The sequence below is a fragment of the Arvicanthis niloticus genome, chromosome 15 (genome assembly GCF_011762505.2).
Source record: "Arvicanthis niloticus isolate mArvNil1 chromosome 15, mArvNil1.pat.X, whole genome shotgun sequence".
In the NCBI taxonomy this organism is placed as follows: domain Eukaryota; kingdom Metazoa; phylum Chordata; class Mammalia; order Rodentia; family Muridae; genus Arvicanthis; species Arvicanthis niloticus.
The window spans coordinates 52,545,838-52,564,773 of record NC_047672.1 but is presented as its reverse complement, the minus strand read 5'-3'; the positions used below and the strand labels follow the sequence as shown (position 1 = coordinate 52,564,773).

Below are 18,936 nucleotides of genomic sequence, written 5' to 3'. Positions count from 1 at the left end.
GAGAAGTTAGTACTATTAGATATTTTGTCTTACAGAAGAGAAAGGATTAACTTCCAATGGAAATTAAACCTCAGAATATTTCTTCATGATAATGTAGATCACTTAATAATTCTATAACCAGGTACTAATTTCAAAGTTATTATTTGTTTTATTATTACTTATTTTATAATTATTACTATTTTTCTTTTTTACAGAAATACATTCCCGGGAAATGGCCTCTAAATCTTGGCTGAATTTTTTAACCTTCCTCTGTGGATCAGCAATAGGATTTTTTTTATGTTCTCAACTATTCAGTATTTTGTTGCAAGAACAGGCTGATATTCAGCCTAACATGCTTCATAATGATCCTCATGCCAGACATTCAGATGATAATGAACACAGTCAACTCAAAGGACAAATGAACTTCAATGCAGATTCTAGCCAACATAAAGGTATGGTCTGTGTTAGTAAGAAGTATTTAGTTGTTGAGTATGTTGGGAAATCTTGTTGCTTTCTATACCAACAGACTAAAATGACACCTATGTGTTAGATATGAAGATGATTTTTGATTTATTTGACTTGGGAGAAAAACCCATGATTTGTTTAAGAAGTTAATAATTAAAAATTCGCTCTAAGTTGGAGATGGTTCTTAAAACAATGACACAGTTAGGACACGAGCTTGAGGAAATGTTTCTGTAGGGTCAGTTTTGTTATGATTTATATAAATTGTTTAATTTTTATTTAATCCTGTTACCATAGGGAAACATTACGATGTGTATTTAAGTTTTAATTTGCATTTTTGTCAGTGATTAATCACTTTTTTGTTTTGAGGGTAAAAGAGGTAACAAAAGTAAGTGCATGTTACAATGACTGCCTTTTCTTCTGGTTCTTATTGCTGAAACCAGACTTCTTTCAGTGGTGTCTTCATCTTCTGTGCATCCCTTGAATGTAAGTTTCTCAAAGTTGTCCTTTACTTTTGGCTATGTGATGTCACTAACTCTTGAAACTTTGACTTCTACCTTTTCCTTACTGAGTTTATCTTCAGCCCATTTCCAAACACTGAGAGAAGGCATTTATTAACATAATCAAACATCTCTACAAAATGATTTGGCAGAACAGAATACATGTAGCCGAGAAATAATTGAAATTGCAAAATGGAAAAGGTCCCTCCAATTAAGATTTGGTTCTTTTATCTTCCTAGTAGTAAATTGTTTCTTTTTTACTCTTATACAGAGATTGAGGAGTAGGGTATCAAAATCTGATTGTATGTTATCAACTAACACACATTTGTAGTGTAGCAAATTGTCATTGCATGACTGTTTATGCACAGTTGTTTCAGTGGTGCTTTGTGTAAGAACACAAAAGCAGTTAACTTGCCCAGTACTTACTCTTCTGCACAGTTCCAGACTTACGCATTACTGGGAAGCTGTGCTGGACCTTACTGTATGCACAGATATTTAATAAATATTTGTTACCTTCATGAATAACCTGTGGGTCATGTTAAAAATTAACCCATTCTTACAATGTATAAATTAAATTCCTTTCTCTGCCCACTCACAGGACATTATTTTTCTCATTTTCTCCAGCAACCATCCATGTAAGCTGGGAACTATGAAACTGGGCACATGTTGTTTTTACATTGCAAGTGCTACTGAATTTTAATAGTTCTACATTGCCGTCTTCTAAGATCTCTTGCTCTTAAATGTTTTCCCTAAGTCAGGTTTGCAGCAGCCTGTACATACCTACATTCTATTACATTTCCCCATGCCTTCTCTTGCCCTGTCTTTTAGTGAGTTTTTCCTGAAGACCCATGTCCTACGTCATCTTTCTAGTGGCTTCATTTCTCCCTTCTCTGTTCTTCCCAAGTTCTTGGGAGTCTCATTTGCAGTCCCCACACTTCCTTTTCCCTCAGCATACAGAACCCTTTCAACATTCATTTCTCAGGCTGGATGGAGAGATGGCTTAGTGCTTAAGAACACTAGATGTTTTTATAGGGGACCTGGGTTTGGTTTTCAGCACCCACATTGTGGCCTACAACAGGTGCTCCAATTCCAGAGCAATTATTTAGCCCCTGTTGGCACTGCATGCATGTGTTTTACAGACATACATGCAGACTAAACACCCAGACACTTGAGAAAAAAATATCTATTTTAAAAATCCTTCTGTCACAGCACTTCTTACTATGCAACACTTTCTGGTTTATTTGTGAAGTTCCTTGCTACACTGGATTTTGTTCTGGTAAGAAATGTGTCTTGTTCGTATTTCCACTCCTGTGCTAGCACATAGCTAGTACAAAGTAAGTGATAAATGAAATCTAGATAAAATGAAAAAATGAGGAAAATAGTGTTCTGGGAGTGGGAAGAAAAAGGAGTTCAGTCTATACATTAGAGAGTGTGGTGAGTAATTATTAGCATTACCCACATCTTGTGGTTCATGAAGGTAACAGATATTTATCAAATATGTGTGCATACAGTGAGAAGATTGATCAGAACCCAGCTATGGGGATAAAGCTGTCTTGTCTTCCTCCATGTACTGTACCATTTCTTGCTGTTCATCCTGAGTGAGATGAGTCTATGTCACTAAGATTGATTTCTTAGTTCCGTGAGCAGTGGATGCTTCCTAACTACTGAGTGCAGCCTCTCTTCTGGACTGAGTTCCTGGTATTCCATGACTTGAAAGTTCTTTCATGCCCTTTCTCTCTTTTCTTCTGTTCTCTTTCAGTCAGTTAACTAGTTAACTGTATCTCATTGTTAATCCTTTACAGGACCAAGGCTTCAACAACTAGTTGACTCTTACCTTTAAAGTGTTGTACCTTAGGATTAACTAGAGCTTTCTTATCAATTGTTGCTTATAGATTATATGATTCTGTAATTAAGTAAGTTGGAATCAGGAGTAAAACACTAATTTGCAAAGTTACTTTGTATAGATATAAAAATAGAGATGCAGTGCTTGTATATATTCCAAAGCTGAGTGCTTTATAGTGATTTATAGGTATAGTGAAGTATAGGTAGGCCTCTAACAATTGAAAATAAAGAATGCTCCTTCACCACATAATAATTTTAAAAGCCTTGGTATATGGCCACACATCAATGACATATGGGCAGTACTGATTGGACTTGAGTTATTAATGACAATAAAAACACAAAAGAGGAGCTGGTCAGTGGTGGCACATACATTTAACCCCAGCACACAGGAGGCTGAGGCAGGCGGATCTCCATGAGTTCGAGGCTAGCCTGGTCTACAAAGCAAGTTCCAGGACAGCCAGGGATACACAATGAAGTCCTGCTTTGGGGGAAAAAACAAGGGCATGAAGTTATAAAGTTGGGACAAAAGAGGTATAACACTAGGGGGAATTGGAAGGACATAGTGATGGATAGGTATGACCAATATACATTATATAAATGTATACAACTTTCAAAGAAGAAAAGTATGTTTTTAAAAAGCACTAGTCTAGATCTTCTAGTTGTACCCTTCCTCCAAGCCAGTGCTATCACATTGTGGGCCTGATAGCTTGAGAAGTGTTAACACCCAGGTAATTAGCTTTTGGACCAGTTTCAGATCCTAAGCTGGCTATTGTGTTTAGTGAGCATTTTCATCAAACCTGGTTGGATGACAATGGTATTCTGCTTTATATTCTGACATGAGCCTCCTGTTTCTTTACAAACTGCTAGCTTACAGAAACATTGTTCTAGATAATCTCAGAAATCCAGCCTCTACCCATTGCTCTGTACTGTTTCTAACTGCTGGTTTTGCATTGGAATGAGCTATGTAGTTTATCCAAGCACTCTCAACTCCACATTAATAACTCCTTTGCTTTGAACTGAAAATGATGTTATTGTGAAAGTCTTCAAGAACACCTTAGGGTATTTGTACAAATTTATAAGTTGGTTCATGGGCTTCAAAAATAATGAACTGTCTTTAGCAGCAGATTTTCCTGTTTTGTTTTCCTTTTTATTCTTCTTTTAGAAACATATTCACAACAGTGAGAAATTTCCAGGGATACTGGGAATTACTACTTTCTTTGTAGTATTAAGTAGCAAAGAGAGACAACATGGAAGTGGTAGGTGAGTCTGGATTGGTAGGTCTGAGGTGGGACCTTATACACACCTCACTGCTAACAGACTTCCCAGAGGCTGCTGATACTTTCAGTTGGTTCAGGTAGTAAGCACTTAGGAGCTGGTGATGTTTCAGAGATCTGTGGATAAAATTGACAGGAAATTAGAGTGTCAAGTCATATTAGCTTGTGCCTACTTCTGAAAGTCATTAATAATGATGGGTAAATAGAATCTTGGAAATTATTTATGAAAAGTTTTTTTGGTGTGATTTACTTGGGTTTTACATCTGTGTAAAGGTAACTTTTGAAAATGTTTGTTTGATAGATGAGAACACAGACATTGCTGAGAACCTCTATGAGAAAGTTAAAGTTCTTTGTTGGGTTATGACAAGCCCTCAAAATCTAGAGAAAAAGGCCAAACATGTCAAAGCTACATGGGCCCAACGTTGTAATAAAGTGTTATTTATGAGTTCAGAAGAAAATCAAGACTTCCCTACTGTGGGATTGAAAACCAAAGAAGGCAGAGAGCAGCTATACTGGAAAACAATCAAAGCTTTTCAGTATGTACATGACCATTACTTAGAGGATGCTGACTGGTTCATGAAAGCAGATGATGACACATATGTCATAGTGGACAATCTAAGATGGCTTCTATCAAAGTATAGCCCTGAACAACCCATTTACTTTGGGAGAAGATTTAAGCCCTATGTGAAGCAGGGATACATGAGTGGAGGAGCAGGATATGTCCTAAGCAAGGAAGCCTTGAGAAGATTTGTTGATGCATTTAAAACAGAAAAATGTACACATAGTTCCTCCATCGAAGACTTAGCACTGGGAAGGTGCATGGAAATTATAAATGTAGAAGCTGGAGATTCCAGAGATACCATTGGGAAAGAAACCTTCCACCCATTTGTACCAGAACACCACTTAATCAAGGGTTACCTACCGAAAACATTTTGGTACTGGAATTACAACTATTATCCTCCCATAGAGGTAAGTCTAGAAGTTATTAGTGTTATATAAATACTTGGGACTAACTTTGTTTACCTGAAATGTTTTTTTTAAAGACTAGATAATATGTACATGTTTCATTAGTACCAATAACCAGAGCATTTTGTTTTGTTTTGTTTTTAATGTATATACTGACAGTATAGTAAAGCAGATGAGAACAGAGAGGCCCCAGCCAGTCATTTAGTAGCCTCTGTAGGCTAGCCGCTAGCACACTGTCGCTGGCGTATAGAAGTTAATGCAGTCATCTTATAGTTTTCTTATGTGCTACACGAGGAGGCACAGGGTAAACAGGCATACTTGCAAAGAAGTGACTTTAGAGAATGACAGGGGCTCTAAACCTGTGGGTCCTGACTCTTTTGTAACCCTTTAACTGCAGAAATATTTACATTCATAACTAGCAAAATTACAGTCACAGATGAGCAACCAAAATAATTTTAGGCTTAGGGATCACCACAATATGATAAAGTCTGCTAATTAAGGGTGAAGTCCACCATTGACCGACCGGATAGCCTCTGAGGCTCAGCGTGTAATGGGAGACACCCTTTATTAGTTGGACTTCTCCTTCTCTGACCTTGTCTGGGGAATTCTAAACCCTAACACATGCCTCTACCTGAGGAATGCCACACAGCCTCAGTTAGATTACAGGGTCAACTTACTGCCTCCTGATAGAAGCCCATTCAGGTAGCACCTAAGATTGCTGAAATGCTTCCCCAGGGTAATGAGGCCTTCCGGGACCCTATGCCTTTAGCCTGTCCTTCATGTTTCTACCCACCATCCCCCAAAACTTTATAAGCCTTGAATCACCCAAAATAAAATTGATATGACTGTCCCGCAGCTGTTCCTGGTGTATGTTATTCACCATACATACTCACAGGACTTGTTCATCCTTCGTCGTCATCTCGGCTCCCTTTACCCATGTGGACTGTATCAGCCAGTGATCCACAAGAGCAGGGAGAAACACAACCACAAGATGAGGAACTCTATTAAAGAGTTGGGCATTAGGAAGGAGAACCATTGTTCTAAAGACTAGAGGTGCAGTAGGCTACCATGGTTTTGGTGATTAAGGAGGAGACATTGAACAAAACCTTAGGTAAATCTAGAGAGCTATGTCTAGACCTACACAATGAGTTTTATAGTTATCGGGGAAAAAATAAGGTTCAGAAAGACTAGATTCAGATACTGTTCTTCCATTTTGTAGTTGGATGATCTTACTATAGATCTAGCTTGTCTTTGAGCCTCCGTTTCTTCTTTAGTAAAATGGCTGTGTCTGTCTCTTATTTACTTGTAATTACAGTGTACTGTATAGTCCAGGACAGTATTTAATGACAAGCTTGTCTCTAGTTTGTATCTTAATATACATTAAATCAGAACTGAGTTATCTATGAACTATCTCAAAAGTACACATCTAACTTTCCCAGGTATAAAACTCAGATACTTTCAGAATAAAAGTGTTGTAGACAGTTACGGCCAGTGTGCACTTGTGTCTAATTTTTCCTCTAACCACTACTACCAGGAATTAAATGTTATTCATTACCATTGCAAGCTTTTATATTTCCCCTACATGCTGATATGTGTGCATAAATAAGTCAGCATTGTTTCATAGATTTTAAGATCAAATTATGCCTTAGACATCTTACAAATTTCTATTTTTACACATTGAATTTTATTAACATCGACAAATTTCTGTTTCATTCATCTTAGTTCTAAGTAATAATTTAATATATGAATATGCTATAATTCATTTTGCTGCTGATTGGAGAAAATCTATATGCCTATTATAAGCACCACTATAGTGAATTACTCAACGGATTATAAAACATAGCTTGAAAAGAGTCTGAAAGACTCTGTTATTGATTATTAATGCTTTTAGGCAAGTTACTAGTTCTTTATGCTGCCTTTTTCTGGCCCTAACATACTAATGATACACTTGAGGTACCTCCCACTCCAAGCCAGTACTTCCAAATGGTATGGAACGTTTTCTGCTATTATAAGAAGATGTTGATGTTTTTTCTTAAGTTCTGAACCCTTTCCCATATAAAAATATATTCAAATTCATCATTATAAATCATGAAATGGATATACTCAGATATGTTTCATAAAGAATGTAAGATGTTCCATACAAGTACAACAGTAGCAAAAAGATGCTTGCCATTTTATAAGCAGTAGACCATCCTTCTTTCTTTTCAAGAGTGCTTTACAAAAAGGCTGTATTTAGAAATATGCCTTATATAAATAAAATAGTGTCTTCTACTTGAATCATAGTGGCTTTTAAATGGATGGCAAAATTTTGTCGTCCTTATAAAAATGTATTCCAATAGGTTGAAGATTCTAAAAATGAAAGTATTGAAGTTGCATAAATCTTTCAAAATTACCCATTCTTTTTCAGAAGGCTCTAAAGCACCCAGCGTGAAACCAAAATTCTATTACTCATTTATTATTCAATAATTCTTTTCTTTGCAGTATGAATTATTGTCTTCAAAGAATTTCTAAATATACATTTTTCTCTGTAATCATCACTGAGAATGTAGATCTTGGCGTTGTTTTTGAGTCTTTGGTGTAATTATTTTGTTATGATTGTTGTTCTTTGTGAGACAAGAGGCTGCTCTTGAACCTCCAGTGATCTTCCAGTTTTTGAGTGCCATGATTTCAGGCTGTACCACTACATCTAGTTACAAAATTGTTTAGCTAGCAAGTTAGGCTATGAGATAGTCAGAATGATCAGAATTCTATAGTTTAGAATGACAGAATCTAATTTATTCTTCATTTCAGATATTTTTTACATTAATTTTAGTCTGTCTAAAACAATGCATAGTTTAGATAGAGATTTTTCGAAATTGTTGTAGTATGAATTCTTAGCCTCTTTACAGTGCAACTTCATTGTATACCATAAGAGCATCACCTGTAGTAAGGTCAGGGTCTGGGGTTTAATTCTGTGTGGTTGTTCTCTTTGTATTTGGCCAACATTGTTTTGAACCTTTTACCTTTAAAATGTTTTTAAACAAATAAGGATGTACTGCTCTCCTTTTCTTTCTCAAAGTGTTTTGGTGACTGTCGTGTCTCCTTTTTTTTGTATATAACTCATTAGTTTAGTGAAAATGATACCTTTACCCACGAAGTTTTTAGAATCCTTGGTGAAATTTTATAGTTTCCTTCAGATCATTGTATGTCATTGTTTATTATTTTTGATTTAATTATTTTACTTTGTGTGAGTGTTTTGCCTGTGTGTATGCCTGGTGCCTCAAGAAGATCAGAAGAGAGTGTTAGATCCCCATACTGAAGTTACAAGGTGGTTGTAAACCACCATGTATGTAAGTGCTTGGAACTAAACCCTGGGTCCTCTGCAAGAGAAACAAGTGCTCTTAATGCTGAGCCATGTTTTCGAATCCAGATGGTTATGTTTCATCTTAAATATTTCCTTACATAATTAGTATATTTGATACTATCTTGCTTGGGTTTTTAATCTCACTTAACTGGCATATATGAAAATATAGATAGTTTGTTTTCAGTATTGAACCCAAGGCCTCACGCATGCGAATGTGCTTTATCCTAGCCCTTTGAGAACTTTTAAATGTAACTTTGCATCTGACTGTTACAACAGCTGTAACAGTCATATTTGTTTATATCTGTTGATTTTCTTTTGACTTGAAACTTGAGATCTTCTAGTAATTTATACCCTCCCACAAAAAGCTGCTTTGTTTTCTTTCCTGAAACTATAGTTCTTGTTTAGTGAGTATATTTTATTTATAATGCTTAAGAACAATATCTTAGACTTCTACCAAAAATATCAGACAAATAAAACCTTATTCTTTGTAATAGCTTCCCCTTTAATTTGAAGAAATCAAAATGTTTAAATGTTTATGCAATTAAAAAAATACATATAAGAAAATACAGCTTCAGTTGCAGTTGCTTTGGGAGTTCCAGGTTTAGTTTTAGATACTTAGGGACTGAAAGAACTGTTGGCTTCTTATACCATCTGATGGGCTAGATACCTCTGCCTTCTCCTCAAATTTTGATGCTTCATTGTTTTAAAACTAGTGTAAATATGTGAAATGTGGGCTGTGTGCCACTTATTAACAATGTCCCCTTCTGTTGTTTTTTAGGGTCCTGGTTGCTGTTCTGATATTGCAGTTTCTTTTCACTATGTTGATTCTACAACTATGTATGAATTAGAATACCTCGTTTATCATCTTCGTCCATATGGTTATTTATATAGATATCAACCTGCCTTACCTGAGAATATACTAAAAGAAATTAATCAAGTAAACAAAAAGGAAGATACAAAAACAAAATTAGGCAACCCTTGAAAGCAGACCATGAGTGGACTGAGGTTAAATGGTCTCCATTGCACTGAAGGACTCCTGCCTTTCTGACGGAACACTGAAATCCCAGTGAGGAACTCATCTGAAGTGAACATTCCATATAGAAATTTTTCAATCGGATGACTATAAACTGAAGCATTTAAAGAGCTGTGAAGTTTGCTAAAAATTTTTTTGATACAGTAATATATAAATATAAATAAATATATATGAAGAATTTGTGTTTTTAAATGGTGACAGAAGAGCTAGAAAGACTCTGTTTCTGACTGTTCTTGACAGTATGTTATCACTAAAGTTGGAATGGTTAGTTTGTAATCACCTTCTGCACCACACCAGTTAGAACACAATGCTGAACTGATCTGCCTTAAAAAAGAAAGAAATACTGTTGCTCAGTATTGTTTCTCAGCTAATATGTATATGCTACAAACCAGCCTTCCAATTGCCGAATGAAAACTTTTCTGTGATTATATTATTTATAATTGGCAATGTTTCCTCAAGAAGAAATAGAAAAAGAATGGCACTTACCCCAAAGTGCACCAATTAACCACATTTCCAATTATTATGGGCCTTGACTACATTATATACTTAGTTCTATATATATAATCAATCTTATACCAAGTCCCCATTGTTTCCTTTTGAAATGTTTGACTCTTGAATACCGTTTTCACTATTAATGCTTATGTATTCAAAGCATTGGCAGCATTCTGTAAAACATGCATTTTCAAACATTTTGTTTCCAGATTCACCCATTGTTAATTGTAGGTAACAATTAAATTTAATGCTGTTTAGACAAGCTTTTCTTGTACTGGTACCACTCTCAGGAATTATTGATTATTTAGAAGTCTTTCCCAACTACATAATTGTTCCTTTTATTTTCATCCTGTGGAGATGAGACTTGTTTGTGCCTTTCATAACTTGTTTAAAGCACTTTTAAAATTAATTTTTATGTCTGATATGACAGGTAACACTGGCAAAAAATTTTGATTGAAGCTTTTTGCCAGAATTAATTTAAAACACAAGCAAGTAAAGGATACTTAAACAAGCTAAAATGTCATATACTTTATAAATAACAACATATTTCCTGCTGACTTCTTACTTGGGGATAAGTCTTGCCAGCAGTAATTCCAACAGAGCAGAATTCCATTCAGACTGCCATCAGAAGCAATCTGTATCACTCTGACTTCACTGGCTGCTTAAAGAGTATATGAAAGGATAGAACCTTGTTTTTATCATCAATACTAAATGTAGAGCAGAATATTTTAAAGATTTCCCATATAATTATTTTTAATTGTTAATGATTTACATTTCATTATGCTAATTTTGCATGATTAGTACACCACTAAGTCTATAGCTTGGCTAAATAACAAATATAAATAATTTATACTTATTGTGCCAAAACCATAACCTTTATAGATGATATATTTGACAGGATATTTATTTCATTGGCTAGTTATGGATCACTCTGTCCCTGTAATGAAAATACAAAAACAAATGTACAAATTTAATTTGGTTTGGGTTGTTTTTATTGGTGCCATCTACCAATATCCTAGGCTTTCTAAGTGTTTTTTGTACAGCTCGTTACCACTGTTTGGATATGAACTTGTCTGTATTTCATATGTGCTACTCTTCTGTACTAGCAGAGTCAATGAGTTCTTTTAGTCATCCAAGGTCATTACCATCTACTCATAGCAAATGAATGCTGCAGTGAACCCGGGTTGCAAAGCCAGGCAGCCAGTTCCTCCTCCAGCACTACTTATGTAACCTTGAACAATTTACTTAATTTCTCTGTGCCTCCATTTCCTCATCTATAAATTAGGGATAATGATACTACCTACCTCACAGGATTTTAATGAGGATCGTAGAAATGAATATACATAAGGCTATTATGTATATAATAGCTGTCTGGCTCAGAAAGGGCATGATATGTAAGTATAAGGTTTTATTCTGTTACCTTGGAGTGTAAATAATTTGATTTAGATGAATGAAATTATTAAATCAGATCTGAAGGAAATGTTTTGCACATTTCTTATAATACAGAATATGTGGTATTCATCTAGTGCCTGCTGTATGCCAGATATTGCTCTTATTCTGTACATTTGTGTTAAATCCTCATAAATTGGGTGTTAGTCCCATACTATAGGTGAGGAGACTGAGGCTCAAAGAATTCAAGTAATGTTTCCACTGTCACAAAGCTACTAAGTAAAAAGGCTGGGATCTGTAATCAAAACCTGTGTGTTGTTTGTATTATGTTAGCCTTAGGGTTAGTTATATGAATATGTGGAATAATTACACACACAGAGAGAAATACACACACACGTATGAATAGTACATAACTTCTGGAAATTTTGGTCAGTAATAGTTAAAATTGGTCAAGCAGCTAGTTATGCTGATTGTTAAATTGTGATTCTCATACTCTAGCTGTAAGTTTGTTGAGATGGGGATCTCAAGGTTTGATTTTTAGCATGGGGCCCTGTAGTATGCAGTTTTCCAGTTACCTTCTAGTGAGAATTATTAAAGTAGCACCGAGGAGAGCTTGTTGGAACTCATTCTTGTCTTCACCCTATCCTGGACCTAAGTCAGAAACTCCAAGACAGGGCCTAGCAGTTGGGTCTGAAAAAGTAATTTTACTAATCCTATGTTGAGAACCTTGCCTGTTTACTTACATGATTTTGGTGCAAATAGTCTTTGGAACACACTCAGGATTTCTGCCCAGGAGAGAGGCATTTTTCAAAGACTCTTAAACATGTTTTAAATCACTATAGTCCAGAATCATACTATATTAAAAATAAAATAAAGTTTAAAGGGTCCGTGCATCATTGGTTTTGGCAAAATTCTTTACTTGTCTATAATGACTATTACCAGGACCTTAGAAATCTATAATTCTACAAGTTTAGTCATTTCACACTGAGTAGAAAGGGTTCTGTGAGTACTAATATGTACATATGAATTCATTAAAACATATGTAAATGAATATCATGAAAATGTCCATTAGTTACTGAAATTTCCAATAGAAATAGAAAAATGCTACTTTATAATATGCCAAGTATTTTCTGCTAATTTATACTATTATTCTAAGTTTTGTCACTTTCAAAACCTATGTACCTATCCTATGATCTAATGAAGCAAAAAAATTTCTTCCAAATATTTCGTAGAGCACATTAAACAAGATTTTATGGTGAAATGATTAATTCACTATCATTTAGATAAAGATCTCTGTCATATGAATAATTGATTGTAGTGTGGTTTCAAGACGTAAGACTTTTAATAAAGTCTTATGTTATCTATTAATAATATGCTTGTGTTTTTCTAGTGGGAAGTTCATAGATACAAAGCAGGTTTTTGCTCCAGAGTTTTGACTGTTTGAATATATCTAAATTTCATAGATCAGTTTGTTACTATAAAAGGATTCAAAAATAAATCATTGACCAGTTCATACTATGTCTTGAATGTGATAATTGGGTGTGAGGATTATAGTGTTTGCTAACTGGTTGTTTTCATAGTTATTTCTTGAGGTTTGTTTTGTTTTGTTTTTACACTCTTAGCCTGTCAAACTGTGTTGCTAGACTGAGGCCCTGTTATACTTGAAAGACATCCCCACTTGATTTGTCAGATTCTACCTAGCTTTGTTCTTGCACTTTCAGTGTCATTCTGTTTTTGATAGTTCCTTTATGCTTAACTTCTAGCTACTTAGAGTGCTGTCTTCTTGCAGTTGATTTGGGTGATCAGAATGTTTGTCCTTTTTGATAGTTTTATACCTAGCACAGGTTTCCCATGAGACTAAAAGTCCAACAATATTCCGCTGGCTCTCATTGATCAATTACTTGCCCTAATTGAACTTGTACAAACTAAAACAATTCTACATCTATAATTAAGAAAGCAAAGGTATTTACCCTCTTAAAAAAAGCAAAAGGCAAACACATTGCCTTCATTTCTATAGTTTTGTATTAGGACTACAGAAACATCATGAGAAATACGGGAGACAAGCTGTGGTATATTTTACACTAATGTGACCTCTATCGATTAAAGATGACTTTAATCGATATCAGAGCTGTATCAAAATCTTAACACCAATGGAAATGAGAATTTTATACAGATTCTCTAGAGAAGCAACTGTAAAAGCAGCGTCAGAGTTGAATGTACTTCGTTTCAACTCCCTTACCTCTTTAGAGTTTTCAGTTACATTAATTAAGTTTTAGTAATTTTGCAGGGCGCTATAAATTAATGATCTACATGAAGTGTATTATTAGAGGGAAACTAATCTTACTGCTAAGCAGTGTGTTGTATTATACAGTGAATGTTTGTGTTTTGAAATTTAAAAATTATTTAAAGTAACAGTGTCATGAAGGTTTAAAAATGTCTGGTGACTTGCTTACTTTAAGTGATCACCACTAAGTCAGAAAAATGTATTTTTAAACGTTTTTTAAAGTGCCTTTTGAGAATTTTTAAACAATTGATTCAAACTGCATAAAATAAATTACCATGTTCAAAAATTGCTTCATCTGCATATTTTTAACTACTACAAGGGGATGGTTTGGGAGATTTTTCTCTGTACAAGCTTTCATAATTGTTCTAGAATATATGTTATATAAGGCAACAAAATATCCCACATGTGACTTAGAATAATGCACGTTTAAAATTAGAATATCAACTCACTATGGTCCTACATAGAAGGCTAATGGGGAGAGAAGGGAGGGGAGGGATAATGAGAGACATCAAGGAGAGAGAAGAAAGATTGCTGTCTTGTTATTTTTATCTTTCCCATAAATTGAGGAATCCATTTATGCAATAAATACGCCAAGCATCAGCTAGACAGTAGCAAGCAGGACATATAAGCTCACTGTCATCAGTTTGTCTTTCTGGAGCCGGGAAGTTCATCAGTAGAGTGAACATTTAACAAGGGAAGTGATATTAGGAAAATAAAGTCCTTCAAAATAGCAGTTTTCTACATGATGCCTCAGAACTGTGAGAATGTAACCTTGACCTGAATGATAGACATTTTGTGAAATTCTGAAGTCATTCGTGCCTTTTGGAATTCTTTGTTCTTGGTATATTAAAAACAGGCTGCCATATTTGCTTAAGCATGTGTATGCTTTGGGCATGTGTATGAGGTCACTGAGATGTGATGATAGGCTAGGATACTTGGTATCTGTAGCCTTAATTCATCTGGTGCTCAGGTCTGGTAATATTAGATTGATCTGCTATATTTAGGGTATAAATCAAAATTGACTCAGTATTCTTCCTAGGCAGTTGATAGAAATGAACAAGTTAACTCATGAAGCATATAAATTGGCTTCTGGTTTCAGAGGGTTAGTATCCATGATGGTGGAACAAAGACATGGTGGCAGCAACAGCTGAACTGTCACATTTTAATCCAAATGTAGGAGAAAGAGAACACTGGGAATGCCACCCATCTTTTGAAACCTCAAAGCCCACCCCTAGTGGCACATCAACTTCCAACAAAACCATACCTAGTCCTTCCCAAACAGTTCCACCAACTAGGAACCAAATATTGAAACATGAGCCAGTGGGGGCTATCCTCATTTTAACGTCTACATACAGCTGGTTAGAGTCCATACAGGCAGAGAGCAGAAGCACGGTAACAGGAACAGCAGAAAACTCACGTCTTAATCTACAACTATGAAGTGAGAGACCAAATCTTTGGGGTTCAGACTCCATCTCAGAGAACCTGACCTAAGGTTGAACTCAAGCTAACAGACTGGTACCTAGCGCCAGTTTCCAGGCTACTCACCAACTCCTGCCTCTAACACCAGTTTTCAGGTTATTCCTGGAGGTACCTCCAGGTTACAAGCCCACCCCTGACGCTTCACTTCCTAACAACCACCAATCAGGAGAAAGGCAGAAGTTAAGTTTATGGTTTAGTCCCAGCACCAGCCAATTATGTTAAAGGCCATAATGGCCTCCCAATCAGTTGTGTACCAGGCTGGATACCACTTTCTTGCCTCTCTTAATGCTTGCCTAAAACTAGGCTCAGAGCTCCACCTTCCTGCTGTGTCAGGGTTGGCAGGGAGCCAAAGCTCAAGCTTGAATAAAGAGACCCTAATGCGGTTGCATCCTATTCGGCTCCTTGGTGGTCTTTTGGGGGTTCACTGACAATTTCCTCGCACAACAGAAGCAGAGAGAGCTCTAGGAAACTTGCAGGAGTCTTGAAATCTCAGAACCCCCTCCCAGTGGCACACTTCCAAAAAAGCCACACCTTCCTAATCCTTCACTAACGTTTCCATCAACTGGGACCAAATATTAAACATACAAGCTATGAGGGCCCATTCTCTTCTAAACCACCACAAGTATGGGTATAGTTGTTTTAATGATTCTATTTCTCATTAAAACTCTTGCCTCTTTTATGCTGAATATAAACAGCTTTCTCAACGAGGTGAAATTATGTGCTAGAATAATTGGCCACAGAGATGACTTCTGGCTTATAAAGTAACTTTTGTAACCTGCTTGCCTAGTTGAATTTCTCTGTCCTTTGCCTTTTTATTTCTGCTCCTTCAAACCTTGTAGCCTGTTTCTGCTTCCAACCATATTTCTGTTGTCTTCTCTCTCATTGTGTAGTTTTTTTTACAAGTTGTTTCCACATTTGGAAAAAACTGTTTTGAAATTGTACTTTATTGGATCGTTAAAGGAGAAATTTAGTTCTCCGTTAATCTGAGCCACTTTCCTATGTCACTAAAAGAAGACAACTGAAAATGTGTTAGCATGACCTAGAGCTTTTTTCTTCCCTAGACAAATGTTTCTAAAACCCACCTAGTAAAAATTTCTATACTTAAATTCATACGGCCCAGTGAGATAGACTTAATTTACAGCTACAATCGATACCATCTTCTTTAGCAAAACTGGCTCTTGAGATTTGGACTGGCACTGTCTAAAGGGAGCTCTTACTAACATAGTCAAACATGCTTTCCCACTTGTGTGAACCAATGAGGCTGAATATCTTTTGCTGGCGGTGAGCTTCATACCATAGTGGAAAAGAGTGCTTAGCATTCTATAACAGGTGTCTCAGGAAGTGACACTCCTTGTCACACTGCCAGCAGTCTTTGGCATCCACAACTTTAACCCCTGTTATTTTGAGAAGCAGTTGTTTCCCATCTGAAATGAAGTAAACTTGCTCCTTCAGATGGAGGGTAGGAAGGTAACAGAAAGCCTGAAGTTGTCTCCTGGGCATTGTAACTGATTTAATCCCTGGTGGATTGAAGAAAATAGGGGCAAGGCATTGGGAAGGGATATGTGAAATTACTCAAAAGAAGCAGATTCAAAATCTGTATTAGCCCAAAGTAAGTGGTCTCTAGGAGTTATATATCAATTAGTTAAATTGGCTCAGATACATTTTCTTTTAATTAGCATGTTGTCATCTCTTTGAGATTCACGGGCCTCGAATGCTTTGAAGCCACTGAGGTTTAATCTTAAAAGTATTTGGAGAATTGGCAAATAATCAGAAAAGGAGACTATGTATTTCATAGAGTGAAGCATCTCTTGGGATAAGGGACAGAAATAATGCGTGTATTGTGACCCACCTCAGTTGGGAGAAAAACACTTTTGTAGAAGAAAGACGCTTTAGTACTCAGGATTAAGTTAGCCTGTCACACAAAAGCTCATTGCTCTATTACTTTATTTTGTTTCCCTGTAGATTGAATCTAGATCCTGCCACCTATAAGTTTTGCCATCGAACTACATCCCCAAACCACCTCTCCCTATGTTAACCAGGAGGTAGTGTGTGTGTGTGTGTGTGTGTGTGTGTGTGTGTGTGTGTGTGTTGAACTATTTTAATACTGAGTACTGAAATGTCTTTTGTCTACAAAGGTGTTTTTCTCCCAACTGAGGTGGATTACAATATATGCATTAGTTTTATCCTTTATACCAAGAAATGTTTCACTCTGTGATACATATTCTATAATATATATTATAGAATATAATATATATATTATATATATATAATTATATAATATATATAATATATATAATATATATTATATATATAATATATTATATATAATATATATTATATATATATGAAATTTTATATATATATATATATATATATATATATATATATATATATATATATATATAATTTCACTCTGTAGTCTAGACAGAGTTTGAATTTGTGCTCTCCTGTCCTAGTCTTCCAAGTAGCTAGAATTACAAGCTTGTGGCACCAGGCCCAGCTCTATTACTGCTTCTTGAATCTCAGTATATTTTAAGATTCTGTGATCCTCCACAATCTGATCCTATCAATATCCCCTTATTATTTACTAATACTTACTAACCAAATATTTAACAGCACACAAATTCAGCTTCCAGTCAAGCATTTTAACAAGCATTTGAGTGACTACTTCAAATAAAGCACTGAGCTGTATAATAGGTAAATGATTTTTTTTTTGTTGGTCTCAGAGATCTCACTTTTCATCAAGTATAAAATGAAAATAACTTAAAGGTAGTTGAATGCACTAGGATTATGTACATCAAGGTGGTGATTGTTCTAGATACTTTACGCTATATTATTCTGTTAAGTGAATTTTTAATCATAATCTTGGCAATGGCCTTAAGCTGTTCATTTATCTAAGTCTATATGAATGACACATAGCAGGAGCAACATTTCAACATGTCAATAAAATAGGCCAGTTATTACTGCTGTATACTGTATGGTTTAAGAGGGAACAGCAGAAACATTTTTCTTGGCCAGTTGAGCATGTTTTGTTTCATTTTTTCCTGGTAAGTTCTATACAATGATGGTGTCCACTTTTATTGTCTGGGTTTTACTTAACGAGCCTGATCTCTTTCATACAGCCATCCAGGATCAATACAGTCAAAAGTTTCTTCCTTCTCAGGCACATTTTATAGTGTTGCTATAGCCTAGTGGTTGGTAAGAACATTTCTGATTCATTGTACTTTATATATGTTACATGTATGCTTACATATGTTTTGATATGACATTGATGCATCAGTACTTGGAAAGTCAACATGCAGGATCTAAACCACTTTACTAATAAAATACTGCTTGAAAATTTCACTCTTGCCAAAACTAGAGTCACAGTCTGGTACAGCATATGTCCTGGTGAACTAGAGTTCTCTGAGAGAATGTGCTAGTCTTGGTACACTAGTAGGGGCACCCAGTGCCTTGTTACTGCTCAGGGCAGAAAAGTGCCCTACTTTACCCATGAAAGAATTGGCACATACTTAATTATATTCCAAGTCCTTTAAAAATAAAATGAATTCACTGTCAGTTGTGTGAAGTTTAGTGGTAGCTTCAGTTTTGTCTCTCACAGATGATCTTACAGAATAGTTTGTAACTTTCTCCTGAGGTCATCTCTTTAACCCAGATTTTACACCCTGCCATGCCTAAAATAAAGCATTTTCTAGATGACCACAGAATGAAGAAGAGAAAGTTTGTACAAATATTGCAGACAATTGAGCAGAAGCCCACAAGTTTGAGTGACCTAAGAATGCAATGAATTTAGTGATTGGGCATCTTTGACTCATTTGGTTTCTTCATCCAATGACAGTAGAACATCTTGGAAATTCATTGAGAGACAAGAGACTTTCAGTGGCAGTAGTTTT

General features: G+C 35.6%; 1 protein-coding gene and 1 non-coding gene across 6 annotated transcripts in view; both read left to right on the top strand.

The window, feature by feature from the left end:
• C1galt1 (core 1 synthase, glycoprotein-N-acetylgalactosamine 3-beta-galactosyltransferase 1) overlaps positions 1-13,852 on the top strand; it is a 34,295-nt gene extending 20,443 nt beyond the window's left edge. For 4 of the 5 annotated variants that reach the window (XM_034519080.2, XM_076913705.1, XM_034519081.2 and 1 more), the window contains 3 exons: positions 195-431; positions 4,359-5,026; positions 9,145-13,852. In XM_034519080.2, the coding sequence (XP_034374971.1) occupies positions 195-431; positions 4,359-5,026; positions 9,145-9,348 (1,109 nt within the window). In that variant the 3' untranslated portion in view covers positions 9,349-13,852. Of the gene's footprint in view, positions 1-194; positions 432-884; positions 928-4,358; positions 5,027-9,144 lie in introns of those variants that run through there. The other variant, XM_034519083.2, reaches the window with a different exon arrangement.
• A 4,541-nt stretch (positions 13,853-18,393) lies between these two features.
• LOC117721163 (small nucleolar RNA SNORA3/SNORA45 family) lies at positions 18,394-18,523 on the top strand. The gene has a single exon (XR_004608422.1). It is a non-coding gene; the product is annotated as a small nucleolar RNA SNORA3/SNORA45 family (small nucleolar RNA).
• The last annotated feature ends 413 nt before the right edge of the window (positions 18,524-18,936 follow it).